Source organism: Tamandua tetradactyla, chromosome 13, assembly GCF_023851605.1.
Source record: "Tamandua tetradactyla isolate mTamTet1 chromosome 13, mTamTet1.pri, whole genome shotgun sequence".
Taxonomy (NCBI): Eukaryota; Metazoa; Chordata; class Mammalia; order Pilosa; family Myrmecophagidae; genus Tamandua; species Tamandua tetradactyla.
In genome coordinates this window covers 56,783,911-56,802,586 of record NC_135339.1, presented here as the reverse complement: position 1 = coordinate 56,802,586, position 18,676 = coordinate 56,783,911, and the positions used below count along the sequence as shown (strand labels likewise).

The 18,676-nt window shown below is 39.5% G+C and overlaps 1 protein-coding gene across 2 annotated transcripts in view; it reads left to right on the top strand.

Moving 5' to 3' along the window:
* Positions 1-2,417: 2,417 nt before the first annotated feature.
* The window catches only part of ALDH18A1 (aldehyde dehydrogenase 18 family member A1), a 42,072-nt gene continuing 25,813 nt past the window's right edge, over positions 2,418-18,676 (top strand). For both annotated transcript variants that reach the window (XM_077125556.1, XM_077125555.1), the window contains exons 1-5: positions 2,418-2,626; positions 6,385-6,501; positions 13,193-13,407; positions 17,266-17,415; positions 17,507-17,611. In XM_077125556.1, the coding sequence (XP_076981671.1) occupies positions 6,414-6,501; positions 13,193-13,407; positions 17,266-17,415; positions 17,507-17,611 (558 nt within the window). In that variant the 5' untranslated portion in view covers positions 2,418-2,626; positions 6,385-6,413. The remainder of the gene's footprint in view (positions 2,627-6,384; positions 6,502-13,192; positions 13,408-17,265; positions 17,416-17,506; positions 17,612-18,676) is intronic.

Sequence of the window (18,676 nt, the reverse complement as noted above, 5' to 3'; positions counted from 1 at the left end):
CTCACTGCATTGCAGTACCATCAGATTCAGAAGTACCCATTCTCCGTTTCCCTTACCTTTCCACTTTCAAGTAGTAAGTACTGTCTGTTCTTAATTTACATTCCTCATTCCCCCTGCTGCAGCCTTTTTCCAGCCATTGTTTCTTACCTGGGCCCCTGCAATAGATGATCTGACCTCTCTACTTCCAGCTCTCCTTTTTATTCCTGTTTCCACTCCTCTTCACTGCAAATGAAGTGATCTTTTTGACACATAAATCTGATCACATCATGCCAGTGCTTTAAAAGTCATGGCTCTCTATGAGGATTATAAAATTCAAAATCTTCAGAATGAACAAAAAAGCAACCCAATTTAAAAAATGGGAAAAAGACTTAAACAGATGATTTTCCTAAAGAAGATAAATAAACAAACAATAAATACATGAAAAAGATGCTCAGTGTCATTAACTGTCAGGAAAATGCAAATGAAAACCACAAGACACCATTTCATACCCACTAGAATGGCTACTATTAAACAGAAAATAACAAGTGTTGGAGAAGATGTGGAGAAATAGGACCCTTCCTACATTGTTGGTGGGAATGTAAAATGGTGCTTTGTAGAAGACGTTGACAATTCCTCAGAAAGTTCAGCATAGAATTACCATATGACCTGGCGATCTCACTTTTAGGTACATACCCAATAGAACTGAAAGCAGGGACTCAAACAGATTTTTGTACACCAATGTTCATAGTGGCATTATTCACAATTGTCAAAAAAAAATAGAACCAACCCAAGCATCCATCCACAGATAAATGGACAAACAAAATATGACATATGCAAACAATGGATTATTATGAATTTCTGACACATGCCACAACATGGGTGAACTCTGAAGATGTGTTGAGTGAAAAAAGACAGACACAATAAGACTGAATATTGTATAATCTCACATGAAATAATAATGTTAGAAACTAGAATACAGGTTACCATGGGCCAGGTGGTGAATAGGGGAGTTTTTGTTTGGAGTGATGGAAAAATTTTGGGAATGGATAATAGTGATGGAGGCACAGCATTGTGAATGTAATACCAGTGACTTATGTATCTGAAAATCAATAAATTGGGAAATTTCAGGGTATATATAAATTAACAGGAAAAAAATACAACTATACAACACAAAGAGTGAACCCTAACGTAAACGATGAGCTCTAGTTAATAGGATAATTATAAATATTATTTCAATTGTAACAAAAGTACCACATTAATGCAAATTGTTAGTAATAGGGAAGACTGCGTGTGTAAGGGAGTGGTATACAGGAACGCTGTACTTTCTGCATAATTTTTCTATAAACCTACAACAGCTCTTAAAAAAAAAACTCCAGCATGGCACGAAAAGCCCTTTTGCTAGGCCACCTGCCCACTAGACATTTCTCCTGTCACGTCCCACATGCAGCCTCTACTCAATAGTGTCTCATGCTTATTTCCATCCCCTTTTCCTCATATGACCCTGTTCCTTCTCCTCTTCTAAGGTGAACTACTTACTCCTTGTCCTTCAAAGTACAATTCGGATGTCAATTCTTTTTGATCCTTCCCTGATTCCCCGGACACCCCTCCTCTAGCATTTATCACACGCTGTCGTAATTATTCATTCAGATATCTGTCTCTCCCATGAGGATGTGAGCTCATCTAGGAAGGGGACAATGTCTTTATCCAGACCTAGGGAATCCCTATTACATAAAGTAGCCAATGTCTAAAGAATGAAAATGAATAAATAGATACACAAAATAGAAAGAGTGATGCCTTCCTGTCACTGACCTCCAGTCAGACTGGCCCCTTACTGTAACTGTGCCTATTCAGGAACTTGCCCTTGGAGGAAAATAGAGAGAGAAAATCAGTGCTCTGATTTTAAGGATGGGTCTGCGTTCACCTTTGGAATAGTTCCAATGATCAGATATTAAATACAGTGATTTAAAAATGCAGTGCGATACTCATACCATTGCCTTTGCTGAACCAAAGTTGGGCTGGAACCCTTGAGGAAGCCGCCACAGCAAATAATTTGATCGCTGTACCCAAATTTCCCCCATTTAAACAGCATAACTTTGGCCTGAGCAGGGGCTCCGTAAATGTATGGGAATCGGTCACCTATTTCCGAGCTGTTCCCGGGATACAGACGATCAGCAAGGACAAACACACCATCACGAGCTAAGGGTATCGCGAACCTTTCCCATCTTTCTGGAAAGCCTGATGAGGTGACTCTATGTCGCTCCCTCCTCCCTTGGTTCCCTCCTCCTTGGATGTGGACCTTCAACCGGGAGAACTCGAGCACCGCCTCCGCAGCGCCTACCCCCGCGGGCGACGGGCGGAGCTCGCCACGTGGAGCGCGGACCCTATTCTCGAAAGGCGCCTACGCCGTTGCCGCCGCGCAACTCTCAGCCCGCCCCTCGCCCTACGTCAACAACGGAGGCCCCGCGGTCCGGATTTACTCCAGCGCCGCTGACGTAACGTCCATCTTCGGGGACGTGGACTGAAGAAAAAGAAGGGTAAGCCGGCAGTGCGAATCGGCCCGCGTGAAGAGAAGGAAGGGCGGCGCGGCCAGTAGATCGTGGTCCCAGGGCCAGGAGCGAAGGCGGCGGTGGCAGCGGCGGCGAGGCAGGTACGTGAGCTGCGGTCCTCACGTCTCTGGAGGGGCAGCTTTGGAGGGGCGTGCGCACCGGGGCCCGGGCAACCGTGTGGGGTGGAGGAGGTTGCGGGGGCGCGGCCCGGGCAGGTGCCGGGCATTTCGGGGTTCGGGGCCAGCGAGCGGGCCTGGGGCGGGCCTGGGGATGGAGGCTGGGCTGGGCCACCCAGAGGGCGCTGCAGGGCCCCGACGCAGTTCCATATGCTGGGCCGAGGAGGCCCCGGGGCCTTCGGCACCCTATCTCCCTCACCACCGTGGCTACACCCAAATGGAAGAATTGGCCCAGGTTTAATCTTGGAGATGCTGAGGGCTTCTTCTCAATCTGGGAATCCGGAACTACTTTTCAGTGCACCCGCATTGGTGGTGCCATTATACTTGAGTTTGTGACTGGTCACACGGAGACTTTCAGGTGTCTATTCAGTTTCCCGCGGCCTCCCTAAGCATTCGTTATCCTCTCATCACAACCATCTCTTTCCTTTCCTCTCCCTCAATGCAGCAGCAGGGGAAGGATGGAAAAAGATGTTCCATGCAAGTTGTAACCATAAGAAAGCAGTAGTAGCTATACTTATCTCAGACAAAGTAGACTTTAATGTAAAGAAATCGTAAGAAACAATGATATATAGTGTCATTGCAATATATTAATAGAAGGGACAGTTCACCAAGAAGAAATAAAATCATAAATGTTAATGCTCCCAATAAAATTTGAAGCTCAAGGAACTTCAAAGTACATGAGACTGACATTGACAAAACCGAAGGGAGTGATAGATGTTTTGACAATAATAGTAGGAGACTTCAGAACACCACTCTCCTCTATAAATAGACCATCCAAACAGAAGATCAATAAGTAAATAAAGATAAGCAACTTGATAAATGAATTAGACCTAACTAACATCTATAGGTCTTTACACCCCAGCACACCAGGATATACATTCTTCTCTCATGGAACATTCTCCAGGATAGAACATAGCTAGGACACAAAACAGATCTTTATATATTTAGAAATATTGATACTGCGATCCTGGCATATCAGGGCTCACACAGGCCTCCCCTATCCCGGTCATTGCCCCCTCATCTCTGAGGTAGTGAGATTTATCATCAGGCCTTTTGTCTTTACTCAGTGGTGAGCCTTATCCCAAGCATGAAACTCTGGGTGAAGTCTGCTGAGACTGAAGTTCAGTTCTCTGTCCACATCAGTTAGATAAGTGTTCTCTGTTTGAAACGTGTAAAGAGGTAGTTGAGAAATGCTCAGAGTCAAAACATGGAAATTTTTTTCAGTTGGTGACATTGAGTCTAGACATATACACACCCTTTGCTCAATGGAATCAGCTGTCTGCTTTTTGAGGGCACTCTGGCAGGATGAACCATCCGTTGCAATGAGGAAATGTACTTCACCTCTCGGGATCAATCAGAGGCAGTGTGGTAGAGGAGAAGCCAAGAGCCCTGGTTTCTAGGTCAGTCTTAACTCCCTAACTAATGACAAATATTCTGAGTTTTCAATGACTCTTAAATAAAAGAGGGTTACACAATCAGTATAACTTGTGATTCTATCCATCAGTGAGTATTTATTGAATTTGTAATGCCTCTACCAAGTTCTGAACAAAATGAAAAGAGGCTGTCAAAAGACAGTAAGAGTTATTGAGCATCTCTTATGCCCAGGCACTTCACATGCATTATCTCATTTCTCACAGTAATCCATGACATCCATATTGCTATATTCCCTATTTACAAATTAGGATACAGGCTTAGAAAGATTAACATGCCTCAAGGCATACGGCTTGCAGATGCAGAGCTCAAAGCCAAGTCTGTATAACTCTGAAGACAGTGTTTCCCATGTAGCATGCTGTCGTGGCAAGTTTATAATCCAGTTGGGGAAAAGCAGCAGTGACATGTGAACTGGTTAAAAGCTATCCTGTAGGTTTATATCTAACTTTGAAGGCTAGGGTTGATGGGGAAGATTTCATGAAAGGAATAAAACTACAAATTTTTTTGTCACTATTTGATTATTTTACTATTTTTGGCTTTTCTGTAGGTGTTTTGAAGAATTCAATAACTGTTGTTTAGCAACAGTTATTGAAGGAATTTATGTGAGCAGCAAACATAGACCACTGGTTCATATCATGCGTCAGTGTTAAATAAATTTTTTTCCTTGGGACCCTGCAGACTGTTGCAAACATTGAAATCAGCAAAGATAGCAGTTAATGCTTTTTATTATGCATTGGATACCATGTCTTTTACAAGAGATGTATCCTGCCAATCTCTTGTCTCTTTCCCTTAGTGCAGTATAAATTATAGAGGAATACATACCACTATTTGTTTCTTTTCACTGTGGGGCTAAAAACTGGTGTTTTGAAGCACATTCAAGAGAGTTGGACTATATCCACCAATCTGCAGAACAAAAGTTAAAAGGAGGCCCACAAGTAAAGAAGGCACAGTATTTTTTCTTATCTTGTGAAAACAGAAATGGCCCAGTAGCATAAGATCTGCAATAATGATTGGCTTATCCTGTGCATATGTAGGAAGGAGTCCCCTACTTATTTGGTAAAACGAACTCTAATATATCTAAAGCCTCAAGTTTGACCAGAAAGGGGGAAATGCCCATAACCATCATCTTTTCAGGTGCTTATTCATCTTCTACCTGAAGTGCCCACAGCTTTTCAAATGACCAACCATTTGGAGGCATTGCCACCCCATCCCTCCCTCCCAGGGCACATGAGTAAGCTTTAGATTCCTCAGGAGAAGGAGAAAGAAAGCCATAGCAGCAGCCTCTGGCCTTTCCTCCCTCTTCTTGTGGCTGGCAAAGATCAAACTTTCGGAACCCTGTGGATTACAGGGTTCTGCTGGTCAGAAGGCATAGATGGCTGCTTACTGGATGTTGGATCTGTTGTTGATCTGTAGTAGACCCCTAATGACATAGGAATTGTAGGGAAGATTTAGCATCAGTATGTTTGCTGGTCTGAATCTGTGGTGGACCCCAGAAAAGCCATGCCCTTTGATCTTCACTCATTATTGCTGGGTGGGAGCATTTTGATTGTTTCCATGAAGATGTGATCCACCAATTGTGGGTGGTAACTTTTGATTGGATGATTTCCATGGAGGTGTGTCTCCACCCAGTGAAGGTGGAATTGCTTGCTGGAATCCTTTAAAAAAGGAAAACATTTTGGAGAGAGCCCCTTTTTGTAGAGCCATGAGAAAGCCAGCAGATGCTGCCATGTTGGCCATGTGCCCTTCTCCCTTGAGAGAGAAACCCTGAACTTCATCGGCCTCCTTGAACCAAGGTCTCTTTCCCTGGATGGATGCCTTAGATTGGGCATTTCTATAGACTTGTTTTAATTGGGACATTTTCTCAGCCTTAGAACTGTAAACTAGCAACTTATTAAATTCCCCTTTTTAAAAAGCCATTCCATTTGTGGTATATTGCATTCCGGCAACTAACAAACTAGAACAGTATTAAACATTGTACTGTAAAAAAAAAGAAAAACCTTGTCACTCAAAATATTCCTAGTCCTAAATCATTGCATACATAAAAACTAAGGAGGTCCTTGGAAGAGAAATACTAGGATTAGGACCTGGACTAGAGGGAGCCCTCTGTGTTTTCTGTAATTGGAAGTGAAGCTGTAAAACAAGAGTTTGGAGCAGGACAGTCAGATTTTTACTTGAGAGTATGCAGAAATGAAGGAAAAGAAAGTGAATTGTCTCATTCTTTTATTATTAATTTTTTAAAACACATTTTGCAGGTACTTTTGATCAGTGATAACACCTCAGTATGCTGAGTCAAGTTTACCGCTCTGGGTTCCAGCCCTTCAACCAACGTGTGCTGCCCTGGGTCCAGAACACAGCTGTCTCCAGATCTCGTATGTACCGTAGGAAATTTTGAAGAATAGGGAAGTTTGGTAGTTGAAATGTGTTTCAGCATTTTAAAGCAGACAAAAACTATAGTTTGGTGGAACTAGACAAAGATGATTAGCAAGAAGGCAGGTTATTGGTAAAACTTCCAAGTGTTTGTGTTTCTAAATAAAATGTTACTTATATTCATTCCTTCAAAAAAATTTTTTTTTAATTTTTATTAATAAAACCAATCAACATACAATATGAACATTCTTTTTTTATCACGTAGTTGTATATTTATCATCATGATCATTTCTTAGAACATTTGCATCAATTCAGGAAAAGAAATCAAAGAAAACAAAAAAATTCATACATACCATACTCCTTACCCCTTGCTAGCATTTCAGTCTACTAAACTTATTTTAACATTTCTTCCCCCTATTATTTTTTTGTTTGTTTGTTTGTTTGTCTTTTTTTTCTTTTTCCTTTTCTTTTTTTTACTATTATTATTTTTATTTTTTTCTCTATATTAACATTCTACATCTTTTTCTGTTGTTTTGCTAGTTCTTTTCCTAAATCGATGCAAATGTACTAAGAAATGATGATCATGCATCTATGTGATGATGTTAAGAATTACTGATTGCATATGTAGAATGGAATGATTTCTAAATGTGTTAATTTCTTTTTTTTCTTTAATTAATAAAAAAAATACATATGTCTTAATAAAGAAAAAAAAAAAAGCAGGCCATGGTGGCTCAGCCGGCAAGAATGCTTCAAAAAAATTTTTACAGGCTATTTTGTTCATTATTTTGTAATTAAACTTTTTATTTTGAGATAATTAAAAATTCACTTGCAGTTATGAGAAATAATATAGAGAAAATATCAAAACCAGTATACTGGCATTGATAGAATCAAGAAAAATACAGAACATTTCCATCACTAGAAGGATCCTTCAAGTTTCCCTTTTATTGCCACACCTACACTCCCCCCATCCTAACCTCTGGCGACCACTAATCTGTTCTCCATTTTTTTAGTTTTGTCATTTCACGAATGTTATATAAATGTGATCATGTAGTATGTAACTGTTCAGGATTGTTGTGTTTTGTTTTTTTTCTTCCATTCAGCATAATTCTCTGAAAAAATTCAAGTTGTTACATATGTCAAATAGTTAATTCCTTTTTATTCCTGAGTAATAGTTAATGGCATGGATATGCCACAGTGTAACCATTCACCCATTGAAAAGCATCTGGGTTGTTTCCATTTTTGTGTTATTTTGAATAAGGCTGCTGTGAACATTCATGTACAGGTTTCTGAATGAAGGTTAAGTTTTCATTTCTCCAGGATACCTGCTTAAGAGTGCAGTAGCTGGGTTGTGTTTACGATAGTTCATTGTTTGATTTTATAAGAAACTTCCAAACTGTTTTATAGAGCGCCTAAACCATTTTACCTTCCCACCAGCACTGTATCAGTACTTCTCAGCATTTGGTGATGTCATCTTTTAAAATTTTAGCTATTCTGATAGGTGTGTGGCAATACTTCATCGCTTTTCCCTAGTGGCTAATGATGTTCATGTGTTTTTTTTGCTATTTTCATATCCTTTTCAGTGTAATGTCTGTTCATGTTTTTTTATTTTTTTTGTTTTTTAAAATTTTTTGCTGATATGTAATTGAATTTTTTTTGCTATTGAGTTTTAAGAGTTCTTTATGCCTTCTAGATAATAATCATCTGATGGGTATGTGATTTGCAAATATTTATTCCTAGTTTGTAGCTTGTTGTTTTACCCTCTTAACAGGGTCTTCAGCAAAGCAAAGTTTTTAATTTTGATGAGGTCCAATTTAACAGTTTTTGCTTTTATGGATTGTACTTTAAGCATGTCCAGTCTAAGAACCCTTTGCATAGCCCTTGATCCTGAAGATCTTTTCTCTGTTTTTTCTGAGAGTTAAAGTTTTACATTGTACATTTTAGTCCATGATCCATTTGAGTTAATTTTTGTATAATGTGGTGAGCTTTAGTTTTTTTTGCCTGTGGCTGCCCAGTGCTCTAGTATAGTTTGTTTAAAGCACTGCTTATAATATTTTAAGTTGACTATATTCTTGATGGTTTAAATCCTATCAGTAATCTATTTCCGGAACTGCAAGAAAACTTCCCTTTTCTCCTTGTGCAAAGAAGAAATAAATTGTAAGGATTAAAAGTTCAGGGTCTGGAGCCAGGCTCCCTGGGTTTAAAAACTAGTTCCTCTACTTACTGGCTAAGTAACATAGTAATATAAAACAACTATCTATTTAGGTCACAATTCTTTAGGTTGGCATTGTGGACTCTGTACAGCTGCACAATGGTTCTGTACCTGTTTGAACTCTCACAGACTCAGGACTGGTTTTGGGGGATAGGGGTAGTGGTCCCTGCTGGGTTAGTGGATTATTTCTGTTCCACATGGTCTCTCATCCCCCAGTTTACTGTCATAAGTAAATGTCCTTAGTTTCTTTACATGATGCAAAGTTTCCTAGAGTAGCATGCAAGAAAGCTACAAGGCCTCTTGAGGCCTAAGCTCAGAATTTATAGTTTGCTTCTGCTACACTGTATCTGTCAAAGCAAGTCACAGAGCCAAGTCAAATTCTAGGGGTGGGAAAATAGATTCCACCTCTTGATGGGAAAAGCTGCAAAATATTTTGCTGTTTTTGCTGTCTGATAATGTTGGCAAGTTATTCAACTTCACTAGGCTCCAATTATTTTATTTGTAAAATGTGGAATAATAATAACTACCTCATAATAATCCCTAACTCTTGAAGCTGTTGTGAGAATTAGGATGATAATGGGAATATAACACTTTTTTTTACAATACAAGCAATATTTATTGAATGTTTACTTTGTGCCAAGCACTGTTCATGCATTAACTCATTTCATCCCGTACAACAGCCTTATGAAAGGTAAGCTTAAGTAAAGAAACAGCAAATAAACTGAGGAGTTGAGATGCCAACCTGGACCATCTGGTTCCAGAGCCTACACTTGTCTTATACCGCTCTGCCTCTGTATAAGGGTTACAAACCTTTATTAGCATGGCTCCTCATGTATAAAAGGATTCACTTCAATATTTTTATTGTTGATAGTATTATTTATTCTTATTAACCTTGTTCACAGAAGGAGGTGCTTTTTTATTGTGTCCCTACATTTTTAGATTTTATATTCAGATTGTTCTAGAACCCAGAGCCTTGTATTCACTTACCATGATAAGCAGAAAATAAATAAGAAAGGCAAAATGAGAAAGATAGGGAGATAAACATAGGATGTAGAAGACCAGGAAAAGAGATGGAAATCACATCAGGGTCCCTTGTCATTTGGACCTGAAAGATAACTTTTTTCCTGAGCGTGAGGGCGCTGGTGGTAAAAAGATAAAGGGCCTCTCCTCCCTTAGAGTATGATCCCTGGCACTATGATCCCTGGCACTCTTGAGGAGTACATAAAACCCTTCTCCTAACCCCACTACACATGTACGCAAACACACACACCAGTGTTCACTTGAACCTACTAGGAAGAGACATCTTTTCTTTGGTAATTAGAGCTTAATGGTTTCTTTGAAGAAGGGAAAAGATTACTCATCCAGAAGGCTTGAATTTTTCCTAAGTAGTCAAGGTTTTCTCATTCCCAGTATGGAATCTGAAAAGTGTGATATACTGTAAACATAAAAAGTTCTTCAAGAAAAGTAGGGTCAGTGTGAGAGGGTAAAAGGCATTATTCATAAGGAAACCAGAAAAACTTGGATCCCATGGAACTCTCCTTGGTGCTAGAACCCACTTGACCTAAATTTTTATCTGCTTTAAATCTTGTTAATACTTGTGACCTCTACTTGAACCTTGCCAGCCCTGATCCACTGCTGTGACCCAATTGCCAGAATGACCCTTGTCTGTCTGGCACTGAGCCATGTTAACTGTTGTCTGCTGATACAGACTGTGGGTCAGAAGTCTCATTCATGCTAACCTGGCCTGCTGGATTCTGATTGGTTTATGTCATTTGATCACCTGGACTGATGTGCTGGCCACTATTTGTGCCCCTGAAGTGCCCTCCCAGGCTGCCCCAATCATGCTTATCAGAATAGGACAGGAGAGAAAAATGGCCAGCAAGCCTCTCTCTGACAGCTGTCAAAGAGATATGTGATACTTGGGTACAGCCACTGATGATTCCAGGTCCAAACACTAGGGGAGTAAGTCTCTCCCTCTGCTATCCCTCTCTCTGTCAGGTCATCTAGATCAGAGCTATTATGTATTTAGCTTTTAAATTTAGGCTTAGATGTAGACGTTGTTTAGGATAATCTCTCCCAAGACTAACCAAGGTACCTATATCAGTAAAGCTAATTTTAAAAGGTGGCTCTCCGTGAAACACAGCACCAACAACTCTGTACCCTTCATATCAGTTCTTTAATCTCTAGGACTCTCCCAGGAGGAAGAGACTGTTCACCAGAACATTAAGCAAGGGTGTCAAAACCTTAGCTGTATCCCACATGATGCAGATTTGCTCTTATTGGGCATCTTTGTGCCAGGAACTGGACGCAAGTCTATCAAAAAAGACCGTAACATCTTTCTGGGATCCTACTAACCTGAAACATAATCACTTTTTAAGTGGTTATTAAAGATAGAGAAGAAAGGAATCTTTGCCTCTACATTAAAAATATTTTTTCTAAGGTTTTTGTGTGAAGAAGGCAGGGAGGGAGCAGAACCCAGTGATCCTTCAGTCTATGAGAAAGATTATATCTGTCTTGCCCACCATTGTTATAGTGTAGAGATTAAGATTAGAAGCTTGAATTTAGTTAGGGAAGGACTTAGTGGTCCAGGGATGAAGACATTTTCCAGTGGGTCTGGAGATATTCTGAAAAATGTATCTGTAGTGCAAAAGTGTATGATAATTGATTCGAATGGAGGTAGTTACTCTGTAATAGTGCAGTTATAAAATGGGCTAGAGGTAGTTTGGGGTGATTTTTTTAAAATTCATTCAAATTATTTATTATTTATTAATTGCTGTTAATGACACATAAGTAGCTGTTTTTGAAAAAGTACCTATTTGTTGGTCCTGTTGAGACCTAGGTTATCCATCTGTCTTGCTTATTGAGATTAAGGAGCTCCACCAAGTGAAGGTCCATTTGTTAAAAGACAACCCATCATCCCCTGACATTATAGCCAGTTTTTCATCTCCCTTCTCACCTAATTTGTGCACTCATTCTCCTTCTGTATTAGTGACAATTAGCTTAGGTACATGTAACGGAAAATTCGAAATAATAATGGCCCAAATAATATAGAAATGCATTTCTGTTTCTCCTGAAAGAAACTTGGCAGTCCTAAAAGAAGGTAGGCAATCCAGGCCTTCCATAGTAGCTGTGTGAAATCTCAGGAAACCAGGCTTCTGCTTTCTCGTTATTTTGTAGTTCTTAACATATTTTTTTGTAATCAGAATAGGCTGTTTGAGCTCTAGCTATGCATGTTCCAAGCAGCAGAATGGATGAAGAGAAGAAGGAAGCACTTCTTTTCTTTGTAAGGAAAATTCGTAGAAGTCCCACATAATGTTTTCACATATATCTTTTATACCCAGAACTTAGTCACATGACCACACCTAGTTGAGCAGGAAAGCTGAGAAAATTAGTCTTTTGACTGGTGGCAGTGTGCCTGGGTAAACCTCGGGGATTTGTAAATTTATAAGAGAAGGTGAATGGGTAGTTGGTGGGCAGGAGGAGTTCGGCCCATGAGAATTGAGGAGCTGCCTGACATGTACCTTTTACTGGCTTATTTTGAGCTTTATTCAAGTAACTTCTCAGCCTTTTACTCAAGAATATTATTTTTTGCCTCCTTAGAAATCTTGTAGAGTGTCACAAGAAAAATAACTGAGGAAAGAGTGCTTAGAGTTACATGTCTGAAGGGATAGAAGGAAACTATCTGAATTCAGCGTTTCGTTCCCTTCAGAAAGATTTCTAGTTTATTTTATTATTGTTCTAAGCATCTGAATCCATGCTGCCATGTCAGGGAAAAAAATTATAGGTGGTTTAGTCATAATTATTTTATTATCCATACAATAACTTTGTTCTTCACTGTCTTTGCTAGTCAGACTCTCTTTTTTATAGTGGTGTGACTTATTTAAAAGCACACGTATTTTTGTGATCACGAAAGCAATGCATTTTACTATATAAATTTGGAAATGTAAGAAAGAATAAAGAAAGCAATAAAAAAAACTCCATAATCCCATCAAGAGATGAAATACTGATATTTTGATTTATCCTCTTCAGGTTTTATGCATTTAGACATGTGTGTGAAACTGCAAAATCATGAGCATTTTTATATGTTATTAAAATTCTAAAAGTGCTAATTAATCTTTCTCTGAACATGGAATTTCATAAATTTCTGAATATGGAATTTCTGTGTCAAAAAATGTGAGCATTTTTAAGGCTTTTGATATATTTTGCTAACGTATCTTCAGGAAAGACTGTTTGGTTTATACTCTAACCAGTAGTGTTTGAATGTGTCTGCAATCTGTATATTGAATATAAACTCTCACACAATATTATAATAAGAACATGCTAGGTGTATATAACTTCTGATATATTGTTTTTACTCAGTTAGTAATACTAAAGCTGTTTTTGGTGACTAAACTAGTTGATATTGTATATGGACATTTTTATTGAGAAGCCATATTGTGTATTTCACTTTTTTTCTTGTATTTCATTTTGTTTGGGGACTACAGATTATATCCAACCTTCAGCCATCAGACATGTTCGTTCTTGGAGCAATATCCCCTTTATCACTGTACCCCTCAGCCGTGCACATGGCAAATCTTTTGCCCACCGCAGTGAGCTGAAACATGCTAAGAGAATTGTGGTGAAACTTGGAAGTGCTGTGGTGACTCGAGGAGATGAATGTGGCCTGGCATTGGGACGCCTGGCATCTATTGTCGAGCAGGTAACTGCCAAGATGGGAAATTCTGTTGAACTAAAACAAATAGAGTTTTTAGCTTGTTGGTTAAGCCTTATAAAGCTTGTAAAAATAATCTTGATTTGAATGTGATAGATTTAAACCAATCTGGAGACAACCCTTTCCCATTGGTCCCAAGGCAAGGAAGGGCAATGTCAAGAAGAGTTGATTGCTTGCAGTTCATTCCTCAGCCTTCTTAGTGATAAGGAGATCCATATGTCAATGAGTCTTAATCCTGACTGCACATTAGAATCATCCAAGGAGCCTGGAGACAGCTGAGCTTCACATCAGATCATTTAATACTTATCTCTGGGATGGGATCTGTTCAGAAGTGTTTTTAAAGTTCCCAGGTAACTCTAATATGTAGCTAGGGTTGAGCATCTTGATGTCAATATTAAGTCCTTTTTTTTTTCTATTTTGGTGGGCTTTTTAAAATATGTAATTGCCCAATAATCCTCAAATAAATAAGAGGTGCTATTGCAAAGATTTCCTAAATTTGGATATTTGAAAGGACTCACCAGGCTCCACAGAGCATACTCATGTAAGGCTTTTATTTAAAGGAACAGGATACAGTGAATTAAGAGAGTTGAAGCAAGCATTGGGATCCAAAATACATCCTGTGCACAAGCTTCCCATGGTCTTTATTTGCACATGAACCATGCTCTATCTCCAGATAAAGCCACCAAAATCTGTACAAGGAATCTTAGCTCCAGGAAGCTCAAAGCAGAAGTCCCAGTAGGGACTTTATGTAGTCAAACCAGGGTGACTGCAAACTACCAATAAGGAAACTGACCTTTGGGATCAGCAGGGGAGTTTCGGACTTTAAACATCACATCATAAATCCCACTGCCTTTATCTTAACAAAGAACAGGAATCATCAGACTTTTCCTGTAAAGGGCCAAATAGTAAATATTTTAGTAGAAAATATTTTAAGCTTTAAAGGCCATAATGTCCCTTTCTTAATGACTCAACTCTTCTGTTGTAGCATGAAAGCAGCCGTAGACAATACATAAAGGAATGAGCATGGCTGTATTCCAAAAAAACTTTATTTACAAAGACAGGTGGCAGGCCAAGAATAAAAAAAGATCAAGGAGCAGTAAAAAGAACTCCAACTTTGTCTCTGCCCTTGGGGAGACAGAACTGGGACTCCCTAAACAAGTAGGTGATTGTTCAAGGTAGTAATTGTCCAAATGAGTGGACCCAAATGATAGTGACTGACCGGTTCAGAGATGGAAAAGTAAATGAGAGTGTAGTTATTCTTGGGGTTTCCTAATAGAGCTGGGGACCAAACTGGGTCTTGACAATTGGTAGGATTTATGCTGAGAGAAAGTGTTTCATGCTTCTAAGTGCACATATGAATGGTACTTCCTGAAGTTATGCAACCCAGTGGTTCTGAGGAAGGGACAAAGAGACTGTGAGAGTGAATTCCAGATGGGCAAAGACAGAAATGAGCACAACAGGCTGGTGGGTCAGGGAGGAGGTAGGCTTGAAAGCAGTGATGATGGTCTCATCAGGGAGAGTGGGAAATTAAGTGACTCATTCCATTTAGGCATGGCTCTAAGGCCAAGTAGAGGAGCTGGGGTTGTGTCTCAAAAGCAGGTTGAAGATTTGAGCAGAGGAGAAACCTAATGAAAACAATGGAGAGAACCTGGAAATGGTCACAGCTCCCCTTCTAGGACTGCCAGTGGACCTAATGGAACAGCTCTCTAAATCTGGGTGGTGCCTAACATGCAGAGTCAGTCATCTTGTCCAAGGCTATCCAGATCATTCACATAGGCTGTGAAACCAATTTAAAGTGGCCAAAGATGAGATAATTTGAAGTCAATAAATAAAATTACTGAAGTGAATTTGACCATGTGCAATATGTTTAAATCCATGAGTCTATAATGATTAAAAACTCATTGGTTTTCTTTGGAGGATACTAGAGAACCTACTCTTTTTTTTTATTTTGTTCTTTTTGGTTTTTTTGGTTTTTTTGCCTTGGCACGCACTGGGAATCGAACCTGGGTCTCCGACATGGCAGGTGAGAGAACTCTGCCTGCTGAGCCACCATGGCCCGCCCTACTCATTACTTTTAAAACTGATAAATAAAGGGAAAGAAGCAAGTATTTGTCTTGCTTTTCATATATAAACTCTACTTCAGGGTAGGCAGTAGTTGATGAAGAAAGATTTCCCTTCATGAAAGTATTTTAGCCTATAAATGAAGGAATGATTGAATTTGAATATCAACATTTTGCACCCCCTAATGAATTAATAGCTATTGATTTTGAGCGATAGCTGCTAACATCAAAAAGAAAGACAATCAGGTATTATGTATGTCCAAGACCACCCATAAAAAATTCTTGCCAGGAAAAAAAATCAAGCCTCTATATCTAAAACTAGTTTACAGGAAATATAGTGGACAGTGTTAAGTAATGCCATAGGGAAACAATCAGCAAAATTCAGATGGGAAATCTAAAGAATAAGCAACCTGATTTCCTTAACAGAAAAAAAAGCAAAGGAAACAAAATGATAGAGCAGCAACTTGTTGATTAAAAGAGACTTAAGAGGGGTGCAAGGGTAGAATGTGGGAGACCTGGGTTCGATTCCTGGCCCATGTGCTTCCCAAAAGCAATCAGGCAAAGAAAAACAAGAAATAAAAAACGAACAGTTCAACAAATGGTGCTGCAATAACGGGATATTCACATGGAAAAAGAATGAAATGTGCCTGGGCATATAGGATACCTAAAAAAAAATGAGAGGGCGGGCCATGGTGGCTCAGCAGGTAAGAATGCTTGCCTGCCATGCCCGAGGACCCGGGTTCGATTCCCGGTGCCTGCCCATGTAAAAAAATGAGAGAGAGAAACTTAAGAGACATTTCATTTAATTCTGGTATATGGGCTTTATTTGCATCTCAAAACAAGCTGTCTGAAAAAAAAGACACTGGCCAGTGAGAACACTGGCCGGATATTTGATATTAAGGGATTATTGGATTTTTAAAGAACATAATGGTTTATGGATGTATACATATATATCCCCTGTCTTTTAAAGGTTCCTACTATAACATTTATGGGTGAAATTATGTACATGGGGCCTGGAATTGCTTTAAAGCAATACTGTGGATTTAGAGGGGATATTGGAGACTGAAAAGTTGCCCATTGAATAGATAACTATTGAAGTGATGGGCGGGTGATGGGTACATAGGGGCTTATAATACTATTCTCACCACTTTTGTGAAGTATGAAGTTTTCTGTGGTAAAAAGTATTTTGTTTTTTTAGATCATGGTTTGTCATAGCTGTTTGAGTTTCTGAGCCAGGTAATAGGGTTCAGGTATCCAGTAGATAAACAGGTTATGAATATTGACTCTCTGTATGTCTTAAGTCTTTGCTTCCTTCATGTGACCACAACTGGCTCCAGGTAAACAGCAAAACAGTGTCAGCATCTGCCCCTAGTCTAGGCAAAGGAGATGCATAGGGATCAGACATACCCCAGAAACAGCCTCATCTCCCAGAACGAACTTTAGAAACTGAGAAGTTATATACTAAAGTTTACATTCCAATTCCTAGTTCCAGACTTGTGTTCTGGACTTCATTTCATGGAGCAACCAGGCCTTCTACATTCCAGACTCCAACAGAGACTGTCAAGTCCTATGGCTCCCAAACCCCACTGCACACCAGAATCCCTTTATTAAAAACATTTGATTTCTGTCTGCCACCTACCAAACAGTGTAGGAGTCTATATTTTCACCAAACAACCTGGATGATTCTTACAGAGCCAGCCCAGTGTCAGTCTGCCCTACCTGGTCTCTTGTGAAGAGAGGAAAATGATGATACAGTGACTTATGCCTTTCTTTCCCTCAATGTCAGGTGTCAGTGCTGCAGAATCAGGGGCGAGAGATGATGCTTGTGACCAGTGGAGCCGTAGCCTTTGGCAAGCAACGCTTACGCCATGAGATCCTTTTGTCTCAGAGCGTGCGACAGGCCCTGCACTCTGGGCAGAACCAACTGAAGGAAATGGTGAGTGCTGCTTCCCTATACTTGATAACAAGGGCCCCTCAGGCCTCCTTTCTCATCCCTAACCATACCTTGTCTGATTGGTATATTACAGGCAATTCCCGTTTTAGAGGCACGAGCCTGTGCAGCTGCTGGACAGAGTGGGCTGATGGCCTTGTATGAGGCCATGTTTACCCAGTACAGCATCTGTGCTGCCCAGGTGAGAGGCTGGGCTTAGCAAGGGGGTGTGGGGACCTGTGAGGTCATGTCATGTGAAACAAAGGGATTCTGAGCAGAATCCACAGCCAGACTACTGGAATACTGTCTTGGCTTCATTACTTGCTAGTTGGGAGAACTGAAGAAAGCTTTTAAGTGTCGTCTTTTTGTGCATCAGTTTTTTCATCTGAGAAATGGGTAAAATAATTGTACCTTCCTCAGAGAATTTTTGGAAGAAAATATATGAAAAGCATTTACTGTAATGTCTGGTACATAGTACACTCTCGTGTTAGATCTTGTTATTACTAGTAGCTCTTAGGACCACTACAAATTCCGATACTTCTGCAGAAATAAAAGTTAGATGTCTTTGACTTTTCTACCTTCAGCTGACTTGTTTCTCCTGTGACTGCTTGCCTCATATAATGGATATCTGATTAGGGTTGAAGGGATAAAGGAGTACACTGTGGTTGGCTTGTTTTTCATTCATTCAAGTATTTATTGAACATCTACAGTGTGCCAAGCAGTGTAGTAGGTATTGGATGCTGTGGTCAACAAATCAGACAAGCTTCCTGTCCTCATGGTACTTAATAAAATATTAGCAGTTCCCCTGAGTGTTAAAACTTCATTCCGCATTATTATTATTTTTTTACCTAAATTTCCTGAATTTTTTTTCAATTGTATTTGTAATAAACTATACAACTAAACTAAGCATCTAAATATCAGTCTCTTCACAAAACAACTGAAAATCTCACTCTCTAAGTTATTCTTTTTGAACTCCACAGTTTGCTACTCTGATCCTACCATTTACAGATGTTATTTTACACAGGTGATGTTGTTACATATACATTGTTTCAGGTTTTGATTTATTTCCTATTGTTTCTTCTGTTTCTCCATCCACAGTGATAGTGATATTTGGTATTATATGAGAATGTCCTCGAGTGATTGGGTAAAACAGAAAGCCATGGACTTGTTCACCCTGCTCTTTGTGGCCAGGGACCACTCTGTAATCTTAGATTTTTTTGTGTCAGCGTAAAGACAATAGAAATCTAGATCTCTGTCACTCTTCTTT